General features: G+C 36.8%; 1 protein-coding gene across 4 annotated transcripts in view; it reads right to left on the reverse strand.

Annotated features, from left to right (window-relative positions):
- Positions 1-4,353: 4,353 nt before the first annotated feature.
- The window catches only part of SLAIN2 (SLAIN motif family member 2), an 80,053-nt gene continuing 66,459 nt past the window's right edge, over positions 4,354-17,947 (reverse strand). For all 4 annotated transcript variants that reach the window (XM_082462480.1, XM_082462482.1, XM_082462483.1 and 1 more), the window contains 2 exons: positions 8,758-9,076; positions 4,354-7,389 (listed from right to left, as the gene is read on the reverse strand). In XM_082462480.1, the coding sequence (XP_082318606.1) occupies positions 7,323-7,389; positions 8,758-9,076 (386 nt within the window). In that variant the 3' untranslated portion in view covers positions 4,354-7,322. The remainder of the gene's footprint in view (positions 7,390-8,757; positions 9,077-17,947) is intronic.

Here is a 17,947-nt window from a genome sequence, read left to right on the forward strand (position 1 = left end):
TGTTATAGTTATAATGGCTGCCTTAAAGTTTGATAATTCTAACATCTGAACCATATCGGTGTTGACATTTGTTCTTACTTCTTGAGAAATGATCTCATTTCCCTGGTTCTTTACAGGCTGAGTAATTTTAGATTATATGCTAGACATTTTGAATATTATACTTTAGACTCTAGGTCCCATTAAAATGTTCTGGACAATGTTGATTTTTGTTTGTTTGAACAGTCAACCCAGATAGGTTCAGAATGCAACTTCTGTTCCATCTTCTGCGGGCTGTGGTTCCAATGTCAGTTTAGTTTACAAAGGCTTTGTCATGCTATGTTGGATCTACCTCATACATGCACTGCTCAGTGCATGACAGACACAGTTAGGCTGTGTCATGTTCAGTGGTTTAAATTAGTTCAGTTCTCAAAGGCTTTGCTGTGCTGTTTTGGGTCTGAGTATGTGTAGCTCAGGGGTAAGCCTGGAGCTTGCACTAATCAAAACATAAAGGGCTGCTTTCTCCAGCTCTCTCATCAGTTCCCCCCTTGCCCCAAGGGCACCTTTGCCCTGTGCTCTGACCAGATATAAGGGTTCTCTCAGAATTTTAGCTCCACCACTATTACTGTGCAGTTGCCACAGCTCAGTTTACCTTCAGGACAAAGAGAGTAGAGAAAAATGGGGATTATCTTCACATTCCTCAAACTGCAGAGGTTCTTTTCCCATTTCCTCTGTCAGAAAACACGGTTCCCATCAATTTTAACTGTTGGCACTGTTTGCTACCAGGGCTTAACTGTGGTGCTCACCAGTGACAAATCAGGAAAGAAAAGCAAAAATAAAAGCCCCCAACATGTCCTAGCTACCAAGAGCTATTTTTTCCCCTCATTTTTGGGGGTTTTCCTTTCATAGGTTTTCCCTCAGAATTTCCTCTGGTTCAAACTATCAGAGGAGTCATTATGACAGCTCTGCTGGGTGCCCTCTCTGAGCTCAGGGCTGAGATAAAAGAGGAAAAAAATGGAAAACTCAACCCTGTATGGGTCTCTTCTCCAGGTTTGACTGTCCTCCAAATCCACCTGCTTTTGTTTACTTTTCAGTGTCCTCAGGTAGGTGTCTTTGGCATTTTGTCCAAAATTTTTAGTTGTTAAGTGGGAGAGAAGGGCTTTTGAGGGCTTACTCCATCTTGGTTATCCCTGAAGTCCGAATCTGCATTACTTTCAAGAGACCTAAACTGGAAACAACGCAATTGTCCTTCAACATTAGAATGGACAAATCATAACATATTTATACAATGGCATATAATATGGCAAGGAGAATGAACACACTACAGTGACATGAGCAACATAGGTGAATCTCACATTATCTTTGTTGTTTACTGCCAAGTCTGACAGAAACACCATTTTTAGCCTTTAATCAAAATGACAGGCAGAAAAAAGTTACAAAGTGTCTGGTTACATTTAGGTGAAGTTCAAAAATAGGCAAAACTAAATTATAATGTTGGAAGTCAGGATACCTGTTATCTTTGAAGGGGAGGAAGGAAGTAGTGATTGGCAGATGGCATTAGGGGAGGTTTTTTTGGGTGCTGTGAATAGTCTAATTCTTGCCTACATGGTGGTTACACATGTATTATAGTTACTCAGCAATTCATTCAGCTGAAAATTTGTTTTGTACACTTTTCTGTACATATTTTATGTATCAATTTAAAAAACACTTAAAAAATTTTAAAAATTAACTCTTCCTTCTGGTGGCAGATGCCAGAATCTTAGCTTAAATCAACCTTTGTATTAAGGGGAACTTATAATAAGGATACTGAGGTGCTTTGTGGAATTCAAGGCAGGAATGATGCTAGGCTGCATGAACAATTTGAGCCAAGGGCTCAAAAATACTATCGGAACCTTCCCTCTCACTACAAATGTTTCCTCCAGGAAAACATGACCACTGACATGAAATAACCATTCTATACGATATACACTGAGACATTTGTGTAAGTACCTACTGTTTTGTTTGCTCAAGACTAGGCCTACTTAATGGGGATAGCACCACTTTCAGGGAAAATGGTCTTCCCTCATTCTCTCCATATGGTTTTCACAAGAGCTACGTGGTTTTTACTTAACCCCAATCACCTGCCATAGTCAATTAGCCTAGTAATGGGCACCTGACCTGTGCTGGGGAATCCTATTCTTAGAAGTTTTGTTCTTGGGACCAGGTTCTATTTTTAAACAGGAATGCTTGGGGTAGGGTACAGAAATCTGCATTTTAGCAGTCTGTCAGGTGATTCTAAAGTCTGAGAACTCTAATCTAGACTATCTTGATTCTTTATTTGGTTGTGCCTATTTCTTCAGAGGTATTTTGTTTTGAAACTGGAGTTGTACTCAACCAATACTGTCAATTCATGGCTTGGTAGACTGGGGTGGGGGTGGGGGGGAGCTCAAGTGTCAATAAAAGATACTATATAAAGAACACAAGAATATAAATTTGGTAAAGTTTTGGAATATTTGTATACTCTTTCTGCAACTATTTCTCCCCCAGCAGAACCACTCTAAATGATGGCAGTCCTCACAGAGTTAAGAAAAAGTTACAATGTCAATCATGAATATAATCACAATTTCATTAGGGGGAAAAAAGACAATATCCTTAAATTTAAGTGGGTGATTACCTATGGAATTAGTGCTTTTTCTTCTTTATAATTTACTGTTTCTCTACTTTCCTAAAATAATTTTTCATAACAGAAACCAATTGATGTTATAAGGATACAAACAATATATTTTTTTTTAATCAAGGAATATCTACAATCAGGAATTGAGAAATGTGTCATGCTTTCAGTAGGCAGTCAATATACACCTCTGTTCAAAAGCAAACTCATGTCAGCATTGTAAGTGAAAAGTATTTTCTCATCTTAAACATTAGACTTCTTACCCTTCCACTTAATACAGTTTTCCCCGGCTACTGAAAGTAGAAGCATTTCTATGAAACCTTTCCTAAGTTGAAATGGCATAAAGTGAAGAAGCAATTATCTGAAGACACATCTTACTTACTTACTAATTTATTTTGTGTATACAAAATAAATCAAGATAAAGCACAGATGCTCACACAGTTCCAAGCTATGGTGGCTTGATGCTGAGATGCTGAGTAGTTCCTGATGAAGGAGCTTCACAGTGTGGGGCGCACTGCTCCCTGCAAAATAAACACTGAATGCTATTTTTGCTTTCCCCTTTTTTCATAAAAGCAAAAATACTCTTCAGATTTCTTTTGGTTAGTGAAAACAGCTACTAATAGGTCTTTCATAAAAGCAAAGTGGCATACAGTGAACCTTTGAAATGCGGGAGATACCTGCATTTTATAACCATGTTAAGGTCAGCACTTAAATATTTATTTCTGGAAGGTGGGATTGCAGGATCCCAAGGTGAAATGTGGGATCATTTCCCCTTTTACATTTCTTAGTATTTTCAGTTAAGTAAAAAAGTAATGGGTCTATTATTTTTAAAATCAGAAGAAATAAAGCTTTTCCCCCCTTCTTTTTAAAGAGAAAACATTAAAGTTATCCAGTGTGAAGAATTGGTGTGAAATTAGCATGCAGTTAATAGTTTTAACTGAGTTGTATACTAGTAACCAGAGGGCCATTTAATCTACTCAGACTTTTATTTAGATCATTCAAATATGTTAGTGGTTGCTAACTTCGGCTTCATGCTCATGTGAACATGCTGTTCACTACCTCCCTCCAAGTTAGTTTCACTATCATTTATTCTTATTCTATTTTGTAATTCAAAGCTAAACTTTGATACAGCAAATAATTCACAAGAACCACCATATACATTTTCCTGTTACACAGGGTATATAACAAGTTTAAGTAAACTTTTCATTCATTAATTTACAAGTATAATGGCATTTAATTTTAAATGGTTCTTAAAGGGATGCGGGGAACTAATAAAACAGTGTACAATTCTTGATTTTTTCTGTTTATCCATAAGAGAAAGATGCACATGATCAACTAAACAAATATTCATATTTGGTTTGAAAATGTAATTTTCCCTCCTGGATACTCTAATATAATAGTTTTTTGCTTGTTTTACGTATGCTACCTTTTTCTAACTAGATATCAATTCACAGCAAGTTAAAAAGTTCCAGGAAAATAGCAATTTTGAGTAAACTACAAATTTTACCCCCAAATAATCCACATATGAAATAACTAGGGCAGAGAGAATAGAACATGATACATTCCAACCTCACAGAGATCAAGTCTGGAAGGGCAATATGATTTGGGTTTGTGTTTTTAAAAAATCAACTGAGCTATTTATTATTACCAATTGTAGGCAACTGGTGGGAAGGGGGGGCAGATCTTACCATATCCAGAAATTAATAAAACACTTAAAAAAACAAATATAAATTTAATAATAAACATTATGGTCAGGTTGTTTATTAAGGAGGCAACCACACATACAAGTTCGGCTATAGAAATGTTTTTGCAAATCAAACTTCATGTGATCTAAAAGGACCATGCATAACGTCAAAAATGGACGCCTGTACATTCAATAAAAAGTTAAATATACATAGTCTAGATCATTCTAGAGTTATACAAACATCTGGGGACACATGTATCTAATTTTCTTTCAGAAAAACTTTTTTATAAAAGTGACGTACTGAGATAATAATTTTTAAAAAGTATCTGACAATTATGAATGGTCCCCAGTATTACAAAATGTGATTCCCAGGGTATGAAAACCAAAAAAAGCCAACCCTTCAGAGAGTGTTTTATATTATACAAACAAGTTTTGTAGAAAAATGATCCAGCAAATGCTTGAGTTAAGAATATTTATATTTTTTCCAATTCTTTACACTTTTATTAACACACTTACAAAAAATAACATTCAAACACTGAGAAAATTAAATAACTTTGGAAGCAGAGCTCACAGATTTCTGCTTACATATAAGTGACAATTCTGCGCTGTTGGCACAAAAAAATAATCAACATTCATAAAACCCTTACTACTATATATCAAACATAAGTTAAAATCATAGGCACTAGTTTATCAAATCCACACTTCATCTGTAAGACTAACCACAGTGAATCCTTAGATTTTTCCCAAACAGAAAAACTGGCAATACACAAAGGCTTTCTAGTAAATAGGCAATTTTTCTCTTTAGGAAACTAAAAGCCAATAGTCTGTGGTAGTACAACAGCAGGTAAAATAATACTTTACCCAACTCAGATCCAAATATGTTTTTAACAAGTGATGAAATATTTTAATTAAAAAAAATAGACATTTTTTTTTCTGATGCAGCCATTTAAAAACAAAGTTAAATAACCTGAATATTCCTTTTGAAACTGATAATCTAACTTAAAAATGTAATGGGTGTTTTGTAATAGGGTTAAAATTCCTTTTCATTAGTAGATTGCAGCATTTTTTTTTTCCAATGTTGCACTGAAAACTGAGACCTATTTTCTTTTGTGTATATGTGGTTTCAAAAAGAGACAGTGGCTAGTTCTTTCTTTTACTTACTTAGATTTTTACACGCGATACCCCTCTACCCGAAACAGATGCTTTATCTTCCTCTGAAAAGCAACATTTTTAAGTTCATCATCATGTGGAATTCTGGCGCCATCCTTTCCTGACCCATCCCCATCACCCTCAAATCCAAGGATAATATTTCTTCCTTGCATGATACACCAAAATACATTAGCACTGGCATTTTGAATCTCCAGCTGTTTGTGCTAACTGAATGACTACCTACTGGTCAAGCTAATAAAGTCTACCATGGGGTCCGTCATGGCAGAACAGGGGTCTTGGTTTTAAAAGTTTTATCATTCTCTCAACCTATCAACCTCAGTGCTATCCTGAATATAAGCTTCCCATTTCTCTCTCAATTTCTTTTGCCAACTTACAGAATGTGTTTGACTAATAGGAAATGAACTTATGTTCAAATATCTAAAATCCTTTAGTGACCCAGCTGCCAATATTTTAGAGCTGTTCAAATTAAATACTTAAAAACAGACCTCACCATGAAAAATGAGAAGCCTGCTGAAGAAGGAAGTTTTAGTCTGCTAATAGTCGAATAAAACCAAAATAAGTGACTTCCAAGATATACATAAGGGCCATCATAGAGCAAGTGTTTAACAGGTTACAGTCATATGTAGTAGGTTTCATTTGTTACCAAAAATGCAAAAAATTGATGTCAGGCAGAATCTAAAAGGGGCAGTATTTTCAAAGGATGTTTTGAAAGTTAGTTTAAAGTGGATCGACTTAAGTAGGATTCAGCAGGCTATAATTTCCCACCACATAATAGGCTATTGTGTCAATTAATAGTAACAATACTACTGTCATTACCAGAGATTTTGTAAGGTAAGTGCATAGATTTCCCTCCCCCCCTCTTATTGTATGGTTTTGTTCCAGGTTGTAAGCACTGAGGTGGTGTTATTTATATCAATAATAAACACACATACTACTTGCTCTTTCCCATCATGGAAACCTGCTAATAAAAACAAGAACTCTTAGTTCTGTAACAGAGGACAGCATGTGAAAGAAGGTGGCTTCAATAGCAAAGGCTATCTTTCCTGAGCCAGGAGCTATAAAGTTTAGAAAGATTGTACAACTGATATTAAGCCCTTTTGGCAATCAAAACAAACACACAGAAGTCTGATGTGTCAATGCAACATGATGGATGCATGCTGTAACACTATCTGGTGGTGGTGATATGTGAGCTACACCCAAAAATCAAGATTAAACAAAATAATTTTTCTAATGAATCTGCAAAAATAACTTATAGGATTCTTCCAAATTTAGGTATCATGTTTTAAATCTCTAGCCCAGGTTTCTTCCCACCCTGCCCCCTTGCCATCTCAATCTAGTTTCCTGGAGAACTAGTGAAACACTAGTGAAACATTTTAGATAAGTAATCAGAATATTAGTTCTCATTAACACAAATATTTATTGATACTATTTATACAGTAAATTAGGTTGAATGTGAAGTTTTGGATAGCTTGAATTCACCATTTTCTTGTGCACAAAGGTACTCTCTCATTTACAAATGGGCATTTCTCTTTGGCATCCATTAGTTTTTTGCCCAGATATTGGCCTCTGTCAAATATTAAAAAATCAACCTAGTTTCTATTAAACAAAACTAAAAGTGATTCCATGGAGAGTGATTGTATGATTACCAAACACATCTGATGTTAAATGTCATTAAAGTGCTGCTTGATCATCTCTGTCAGTTTGTGCTAATTAAGACAGAGAGGGCTGGGATTTTATAAATCCCAAGAGTCTTATCTGAACAGTCTGCATATAAAAGTTGTCTTTTAGCCTGGTGAAGGGGTATCCATGAAGCTGTGGACTCTGCATTCTTGTCTTTGCTGGTCAATAACAGCCATCTTTCCAACTGTCATCTTTCATGCTACTGTAGGTTTTAGGAGCTGGCAAGGATCTGAAATAAAGCAATTTATAAAGTGATTTGCAAGGTTTTATGGAACATTACCATTTTATCTTCCATATATATTAATTACTTTGCAGATGGCATCATGATCCAATGTTCTAGGGCACTGCTGAGATCAAAGCTCTAAACAGCTATTAGCGCAACCATCCCACATTCAACATGTCCACAACTTTCAAGTTTCACTGGGCATCAGGTGACTGCACTAACCTTTTTTTTGTTAACATAGCCACTTGAGTAAGAGAAAGATTGTCTTGTCTTTTCCAACCGAATGGATCACCAAGCTTATTATTTACTTATTTATTTGAGGGGCAAATTGATGAATGTGATATTAGAGGCGTAGTGTCACCATCACGAGAGAGGCAGAATGGGACAGTGCTTAAAAGGACTCTGAAGTCAGACATACTTGGAACTGAAGGTCTTACTAGCTGAAGTCTTAGGCAAATTACTTAACCTCATTAAATTTTAATATTCTCCTCCGAAAAACAGGCATAATAACAGTACCTACATGTTTAATGCTATTGTAAAAACTAAATAAGGTACAGATATGTTATTTAGCATAGTACGTAGCAAAAAGCTTATTCTCTATTGAATTCAGAAACATAATATGCTATCTTAGAATAAAAGAAGTATGGGTAATTCAGTTTCAATGCTTACAGCACAAAAGCACTTTTTTCATGCAAATAAATATTTCAAGTTTAATTATATTTGACACCTAAGTTTACTGATAGTGGTAAGCACATTCCTGAAAGGTAGATGAAGACTACAGATACATGGTTCCGAACCTGGCTGGCTCAGAATCACCTGAAGATTAAACAAACAAATTTAAAAACAGCATACCTACAGATTTTGGGCTTCACACCAGAGCTACTCTCTGTGGGTAAAACTTAGGCCTCTATATTTACATAAATTCCACAGAAGATTCTGAATTGTAGCGAAGTTTGAAAACCACCCTCCTGGATTATATACTCAGACCTGATGGCTAGAAGTTTTATCTTAAATCTCATTCTAGGTTCTATTATGCTTTTAGTATCTTTATTGAATATCATTATATTCAAAATGAACAAATACCACATCCAAATGAAGTGGTTCTAACAATTTTTTCTAGAAGTTCACCAAGATGCTTAATCATGTTAGGCATCTGGGTAAATTTAACCTGAACCAAAGTGATATAATACCCCAATGTCCCAAGTGAGAATTTCTTAAGCAAGGAAAGTAATGTTTTATTCAAATTGTACTAAGATGCTAGTGGGAACCCACTAGGACTCTTGATCTTCACTATCAAAGGCAGAGATGAGGATAATTCCAGTCTACCCATTTCCCTACGCTCAAGAAGGTCAAAGCAGGGCGTTTGCCACTTACCTGCGAACAGGCTGTGCAAGTTTGCTGCGAGGCACTGGTATACCCCCAGCAGAAGGGGCACTGGGTCTGGGCAAGCCACTTCTCATCACAGTTGTCCCTGCAGGTCTGGTTAGAGTAGTGCTGTTGATATTGCTGGGAGGATTTGCTGGGACTGTGTTCTGAACCATGGGAGGCCCAGGTGAGGAGGTGGTTTGCATGAGTTGTGTTGTTTCTTGGCTACCAGGAGAACCAGAGCCATGGTTACTAAATGCTTTTACTGGCTGCCGGAGAGCCAAAGGAGATGGTGCTGCAGGGGAGCGGAATTTGCCTGGAGAAGGTACTGTAGAATGGCAAAGAAAAATCAATGTTTTCAGTGGAAACCAAGTGCAAGTGAAACCACTGCTTTATGACTGGGCAGCAGTACATCTGTATTCATGAAAACTCACTCTACAGAAATGCAAGGAATAAAGAATATTTCTAGGGAAACAGAGAGATAGATAGATAGATAGATCGATCGATCGATCACTGGTAGCTCTTAAGTAACCAAGTCCTTACTCAGAGGATTGCAACTATCCTTGACAACAGTGTTTTAACTAGGTCAGCTAGGAATCTACAATACCAGAAAAGGCACTGCAGCATTCTGTTTTCCTGTGGCAACCAACCTGAGCCACATTCTAGAGGTGAAAAAAATGCTGACTACTAGACAGCTGACTAGAATTTGAAACACACTTTCCCCTCAAAGAAACATTCATGTAAACATGTATCAAGTATCTGGAGAGTGTACCTCCAAGCCCTGCATCATCCATAGTGTAACTTATAATTTAGAAACTAAACCTGCTTCTATTGTTGTGCTTCACCAAGTAGGGAAGTTATAAATCTAGTTAGGGGCATATCAAGAGGTATACGAAGTCACAGGATAAAGATGGTACATTTTGCTGGAATGTCAATTCTACTAAGTGGTTATTTAAAATACATGTTGAAACAAATAATGATATATGAAAGAATTAAATGTACAATTTGCATTAATTTTTAAGTCAAAATAAGACTTCAGATAAATTTTATTCTTGTAGTGGTCCCTTAGCATTGTAAGTTCAGATGTCCTGGGGGACATTCATCCTTTCCTGTTTATTCTATTTGGATAAACCATCTCTGGAAGGTTTCTTCAAATGCCCATGAATGGCTATATACAATATAAATAAAAAAATATTACCTTAACATGCTTTATCTAGCAAAGAACTCTGGGGTGAGGTTCAGAGTGAATGGTCGGCGGGGAGAGGAAGGGAGGAGAGTGCAGGGGAGAAATGAATCAGAGTCACCGTATTCTCTCTCAACCTCCATTAGTTTGCCAAGGATATGAGTAGAGGAAAGTCTGACTGTGTGTCAGAATCCCAAGAAACTTTAAAAAAAGGTGTGTGTGGGGGGAGCCCAGGCACCACCCCTAGAGAATCTAGTCTGGAATGGAAATCAAGATATTTATTTTAAAACTACCATAGGCACTTCCAACCATGTTGACAAAAATAGGACAGGGCTTACCCAGTTAAGATACATAAGAACAGTTTTCAAATATTGGACAACAGGCAGTACGGGACTGTAATCCCTGAAAGAGGGAAAATAAATGTGGTGAGCTCTACTGGCACCCTGGCTTTTTTTGGGGGGGAGGTTGGATTATAGAGTGAGGAGGAGGATTCAGAGCAGATCAAAGTTATCTTGCTGATTTGAGAAGACTAAACTTGGAATCTGAGGGGCAGATTACCTTAGAGGAGGGAGGTGCTCCAGAAGACCTCTATAACTCAGCTTAGAGGTCTGCTTGAACCTTTGCTGGAATATTGAGCTGTGAATGCACCAAGTGAAGCTCCATGACACTGGGCAAAGGAGGCCTGGAGCACTGTAAACTGAACAGTTTCCAAAGCTCATACAGGACTAGGAAACATCTGAGTTTCAACCAATTAGAGTAGAGAATCCTTGTCAAACATCCAGGGCAATCAGGGGACACTCCAAAAGGAATAAACTAGTTCTAGAATAAAGCTACCCCAAATCCACTCAAACAAAACTTAAAAACAAGCCACTAAAGCAGGGGTCAGCAAGCTACCACCATGGAAAAGTAAAATGCTTTTAAAAAAAAAATTTTAGTAGAATATGGCAACACTCATGTGTTTCTATATTGTCTATGGCTGCTTTCCAGCTACAAGAGTAGCTGAAAACTTACAACAGAGACCATATCACCCACAATCCTAAAATATTTACTATCGGGCCCTTTAAGAAAATGTTTGCTGATCCCTGCTATAAAGGATTAAACTAACCCATGAAAATCTTACCTGTTTACCACAACAAAGTCTACACGATTTAAAAGACGGTAACAAAATCCAGCACAGAACATAAAACTTCACCATGTCCACTAACCAATAAAAAATTAGTAGACATATAAAGAAATAGTAAAATGATAACCAAAACTAGGATAAAAATTAGTCAAGAGAAACAGATTAAGAAGTCACAGGAATGACTGAATTACCAGGCAGGACTTTAAAAAGAACTATTACACATATGCTTAAGGATATAAAAAATATATATAAATATGAGGTGAGAAATAAAAGATTTTTAAAAGAGCTAGATAGAACTTTAAAAAAAAACATTTTTTCTGTTATTATTGTTATTATTATTAGCTATGCCCTGAAGCTTGCAGGATCTTAGTTCCCTGAACAGGGATCGAACCTGGGCCCCCTGCAGTGGAAGCACAGAGTCCTAACCACTGGACCACCAGGGAATTCCCAATAGAACTTTTAAAGATGAAAAACTTATAATATATTCCAAGTGCTAAGTTCACTGGATGGGAATTAATAACAATTTAGATGTTGCAGAAGAAGAGGTACCTGAAGACATAACAATAAGAATTATCTAAACTAAAGCATACAGAAAATAAAAAGACTCAAAAAAGAAATGAAAAAGACTCTAAAAAGAAATGATAAAGCCTCAATGATCTACAGGTCAAAATCATGTGGTCTAATACATGCAACTGGAGTCCCAGATGAAGGGGGTTATAAGTGGGACAGAAAAGATTTGAAGAATGGCTGAAAATTTTCCAAATTTGATGAAAACTATAAACTCATGTATCTAAGTAATTTAAAAAACAAACAAACAAAAAAAACCCGAGCAGGGCAAACAAAGGGAACACCACACCAAGGAACATCATCAAATTTCTAAAAGTGAATAATAAATTTTTTAAAAATGTTTAAACAGAGGAACAAAGATAAAATACCTCAGACTTCGATCTAGAGTTCTATATCCAGCAAAATTATCATTCAAAACTAACATCAAAGTAAAGACTTTTAAAGACAAACAAAATATGAGAAAATTTGTTGCCAGCAAGTCTTTCACTAATAGAAATGCTAAAGGAAGTTCTTCAGGTGGAAGGAAAATGATACCAAATGGTAACCCTGATCTGCATAAAGCAATAAGCAGAGCCAGGAATGGTAAATATTTTGGGAAACATAAAAGATCTTTAATAAATCATTTTTAATTTCACTAAAAGATAACTGTAAAATAAAACTAACGAAAACATTCTCTGCAATTTAATATAATATATATAAAGAGAGTAAAAGTAAATGATAAATGTGGCACAAAGAATGGGAAGGAATGGAAATATACTGTTCTGAGGTTCTTACACTATAAGTGAAGTGGTATATTACTTGAAGATAACTGTAATAAGTTAAATATGTACACTGCACACTCTAAAGCAACCACTTAATAAAAAGCAAAAAAAAAAAAAAGAGATAGAAAGTAAGCCAACCGTGAAAATAAAATGCAATATATAAAAAGTACTCAGATATTGCAAGACTGAAAGCAGAGGAGAAAAGGAACAAAAATCTGAAGAGACAAAGAGAAAACAAGTTGTGAGACAGATTTTAAACCAACCATATTGATAACTGCATTAAATGTGAATCGTGATCACTCCAATTAAAAGGTAAATATTGCCAGTATGGACAAAAAAGCAACAGCAACATGCTATCTAAAAGAAACACATTTTAGATATAAAGACACAGGTTAAAAGTAAAAGGATAGAAAAAGTTACCTCATACAAAACCGATTATGAAAAAGATGGAGCGTTTATAATAATATCAGAAAGCAATTACCATCAGAGATAGAGTTCATAAAGTTAAAGGGGTCGATTCAGCAAGAGAACATAAGAATACTAACTATGTATACCCAAAAACAAATATACAAAACACATGAAACAGACATAACTGAAAGGAACTAAAAAAGTCCAGAATTAGTTAGATATTTCAACACTCCTTAGTAATAGACGAAACAAATAGGTAGAAAATCAGAAAGGACAAAGACATGACCAACACCATCAATCAAGCTAACCTGACATTTATAGAACACTCCATTCAATTGGACACAGCTCAAATGTCCATCAGCAGGTGAATAGGTAAACAAATTGTGGTATATCCATACAACAGAATACCACTCAGCAACAAAGAGGAGAAAACTGCTGATACAACAAGGATGATTCTCAAAAATTAGGCAAATCTCACTTATGGTAACTAAGCACAAATCAGATATTTGCCTGAGGCTGGGAGAACTGACTGGGAGGAAGTACAAAAAAAACTTTGGGGGATGATGTAAATGTTCGATGACTTTACTGGGCTGGCTGCATGAATCTATACTCTTGTAATTAAAATTGTGCATTTAAAATTCCACCTGAGTAAAGCTGATTAAAAAAAAAAAAACTCCAGGACTTCCCTTGTGGTCTAGTGGTTAAGACTCCGTGCTTCCCCAGGCTTCCACTGCAGTGGGTGCAGGTTCAATCCCTGGTTGGGGAAGTTCCGGATGCTGCAGGGTGCAGCCAAAAAAAAAAAAAAAACACCAAAAAAACTCCATAAGGGGCTCTAAAGTAGGACCATAATTGAGAATAATTATGAACCAATTATATCTTGAATCAATTATATCCAACAAACTGTTACAGTCTCTTCTGGTAGAAAACTGAAGACAAGATGTCCACAGGACCCAAGTACCCTGAATTGCAAATTCCATGATCTTCACAGAAGTTTTTTTTTTTTCTTTATCTTACATAATCCATCTTCCCCTTTCTATAGGTGACTATGAAAGTGTTTTCTCAATTCCATTCCCCACAGTCCCACCTTTGTCTCTGCCCAAGTTGTTTCACTGTCTTCCTGGAAGCTCACTGGATAACTGAGACTCTATGCCTAAGTTATCCTCTAGCCACTATCTAAGGGTAGTGCCTAGACCTGCTTCTTCCAGTACCAACTCCAGAAAAGCCACCTTCAGTCCTAGTTTTTTTTACCACACTGGCAGCCTTTTGACTGGGATTTTGTTTTGGTGGGGATGCAGGTTTCAGATAGGAGGCAAGAACAGTAAAGTTCAGAGGAGGATCACTGAGTTTCAAGGAGTATTTTGGAAAAGTCTGGAGAGCTGGGGATAGACAGAAATGAGGTCAGGTTAAGAGATTCACTAAGACATTGTGAACGACAATCTGGTAGATGAGAGATGACCAAGGAGTCCTAGGCTTCTTTCTTATGGTGACTGATGTAGAGGGTATGGTGAAATTAGGCAGATCATCTTGATGAGGCTGAGAGTATTTCATTTCTTTCTTTTTTTTTTTTTTAAATAATATTTATTTATTTGGTTGCACCGGGTCTTAGTTGTGGCTTGCTGGCTCCTTAGTTGCGGCTCGCGGGCTCCTTAGTTGTGGCATGCGAACTCTTAGTTGCCGCATGCATGTGGGATCTAGTTCCCTGACCAGGGATCGAACCCGGGCCCCCTGCATTGGGAGCACAGAGTCTTAACTGCTGCGCCACCAGGGAAGTCCCTGAGAGTGCTTCATTTCTACATCACAGCTTTATAAACACTGGAATATATCTATAATGTTTGGAATGTCTCACCAAATCTTATCTTGAAAATAGGCTTTGTGAAAGCCTTTTCCTCTGGAAAAACTTCTCACCACCATTTTAACTATTAATAGTTATGCCAGGGAAATGGATGTCTCCTGAAATTTTTTAAGAATGTGAATCTCATACTTCCACTTGGGAAAATGGAATAGATGAACTTTTCCCTATTTCTCCCAGTAAGTATAATTTAAAACCATGGGCACTGTATATAAAACAGACATAAGACTGAAACATGGAGAGAAGAAGAAACACTACTCAGGAACCTTGAGACCTGAGGGGTGACATGGTAATGAGTTCCCAGGATTTTCTTTTGCCTCATATATCCCAGATTAAAGCTGAAGAAGGCACCAACCCAAAAAGGCCTTTGGGTATGACAGACCAAAAAAAAATCTGCTCTCTCTAGCCAAAGGACTAGGAAAGAAAACTTTTAGATAATAAGTGCTCTGCTCCAGCCAAACACCACAGAAAAAACTGTGGCACTACTTTCACCCATGCCAACAAAGGCTAGTGGGGAGCCTGGACTTCTATCCTTTTGAGACTGAACAAGGCCTACAAACACCTTATCCAGGGAGGTAAGAGAGAAGGAAGTAATGAGGTGCTCTTTTCCCTCCTCTTGGGTTGGTGTTAGAGGAGGACTAGTGGAGTGTCAGGACTTTGATGATTGCTCACTGGTAGTAAGACCACCCTCATCACAGTTTCAGTGGAGACCATATGGGTAGCCAAAATTTCTACCTCCACCCAGTCGGTCCCTCCCCCTTGGGTGTCAAAAGGAACTGAGTGGGGAACCTGGGCGTCTATTCCCATAGCAGTAATGAAATCCCCCACCCCTCATCCACCAAATGCCTGAGTGGTGTCAGAGAAAGACATACCCTTTCATAAAAGGGTAGGTTTAAATAAGATTTAGACTCTCATAATCTGAAAATGTCCAGATTTCAATTAAAAAAAAAACCAAAACAACAATTTACCATACCAAGAACCAGGAAGATCTTAAACTAAATAAAGAAATACAATCAAGAGATGTGAACACCAAGATGACAGAGACATTAGAAATACTTGACAAAGATTTTAAAGTAGCGATCACATATAAGGAATCTAAAAAAACGGTACTGAAGAACCTAGTGGCAGGGCAGTAATAAAGACACAGATGTAGAGAACAGACTTGAGAACACAGGGAGAGGAGGGGAAGCTGGGACGAAGTGAGAGAGTAGCACTGACAAATATACACTACCAAATGTAAAATGGGTGGCTAGTGGGAAGCTGCTGCACAGCACAGGGAGATCAGCTCGATGCTTTGTGATGACCTAGAGGGGTGGGATAGGGAGGGTGGAGGGGAGGCTCAAGAGGGAGGGGATATGGGGATACATGTATACTTGTAGCTGATTCACTTTGTTGTACAGCAGAAACTAACACAACACTGTAAAGCAATTATACTCCAATAAAGATATTTAACAAAAAATAAAGTAGCTATCATAAAATTTCTTGAATGAGTAATTCCAAACACTTGAAATATGCAAAAATACAAAGTCTCAGCAAATAAATAGAAGACACAGAGAAACGGGAATCAAATGTAAATTTTAAAACTTACGAATGCATTAACCAAAATAAAAAACTCAGTGTATGAGCTCAGTAGCAGAATGGGGGCTGGGGGAACCCCAGTGAACTGGAAGATAGAACAAAAGAAATTACCCAATCTGAACATAGAGAAAATAGACTTAAAAACAAACAAACAAACAAAAAGCCTCCCAGTGAAATAGAAATAAAAGTGAAAATAAACAAATAGGACCTAATCAAATTTACAAGCTTTTGTACAGCAAAGGAAACCATAAACAAAACAAAAAGACAACCTACAGAATGGGAGAAAATATTTGCAAATGATGTGACTGACAAGGGCTTAATTTCCAAACTATACAAACAGCTCATAAACAAAAAACAAACAACCCAATTGAAAAATGGGCAGAAGACCTAAATAGACATTCCTCCAAAGAAGACATACAGATGGCCAATAGGCACATGAAATGAAACTCAACATTGCTAATTATTAGAGAAATGCAAATCAAAACTACAATGAGGTACCACCTCACACTGGTCAGAATGGCCATCATTAAAGAGTTCACAAATAACAAGTGCTGGAGAGGGTGTAGAGAAAAGGGAACCCTCCTACAGTATTTGTGGGAATGTAAGTTGGTGCAGCCACTATGGAAAACAGTATGGAGGTTCCTCAAAAAACTAAAAATGAAGTTGCCATATGATCCAGCAATCCCACTCCTGGGCATATATCTGGACAAAACTACAATTCAAAAAGATACATGCACCCCTATATTCACAGCAGCACTATTCACAATAGCCAAGACATGGAAACAACCTAAATGTCCATCAACAGATGAATGGATAAACAAGATGTGTTAAATATATACAATGGAATACTACTCAGCTGTAAAAAAAGAATGAAATAATGCCATTTTCAGCAACATGGATGGACTTAGAGATTATCAAACTAAGTGAAGTAAGTCAGAAAGAGAAAGACAAATACCATACAATATCACTTATATGTGGAATCTAAAATATGACACAAATGAACCTATTTACAAAACATTAACAGACTCACAGACATAGAGAAAAGACTTGTGGTTGCCAAGGGAGAGGGCAGTAGGGGAGGGATGGATTGGGAGTTTGGGATTAGCAGATGCAAACCATTATATCTAGAATGGATAAACAACAAGGTCCTACTGTATAACACGAGGAACTACATTCAATATCCTGTGATAAACCATAATGAAAAAGAATTTTTAAAAGAATGTGTATATATATATATGTGTATAACTGAATCACTCTGCTGTATAGTAGAAATTAACAAAACACTGTAAATCAACTACTTCAATAAAAAAAAGAAAAAAATGAACAGAATTTTTGGGGACCTGTGGGACTACAAGAAAAGACCCACATTTTCATGTCACTGGAGTACTGGGAGGAAAGGAGAAAGAGAGGACAAAAAGTACCGTGAGAAATAATGACTTCCCATATACAAAAACTTCCCATATTTGTCAAAGGACATAAACCTGCAGATTCAAAAAACTAGGAGAACACTAAACTAGGTAAATCCAAAGCAATCCATGCCAAGACACATCATAGTTATAAACTTCTGAAAACGAAACACAAGAAAAAGCCTTGAAATCAGAGAGAGAAATAACACCTAACCTATAGGGGAAAACGAATTGTAAGAACAGTGGATTTCTCATCATAGCCCTCAGAGGCCAGGAGAAAAGTAGCAAATATTTTTCAAGAGTTGAAAGAAATGTCAACCCAGA

This window comes from Balaenoptera physalus (genome assembly GCF_965194825.1).
Source record: "Balaenoptera physalus genome assembly, chromosome: 5".
NCBI classification, from domain to species: domain Eukaryota; kingdom Metazoa; phylum Chordata; class Mammalia; order Artiodactyla; family Balaenopteridae; genus Balaenoptera; species Balaenoptera physalus.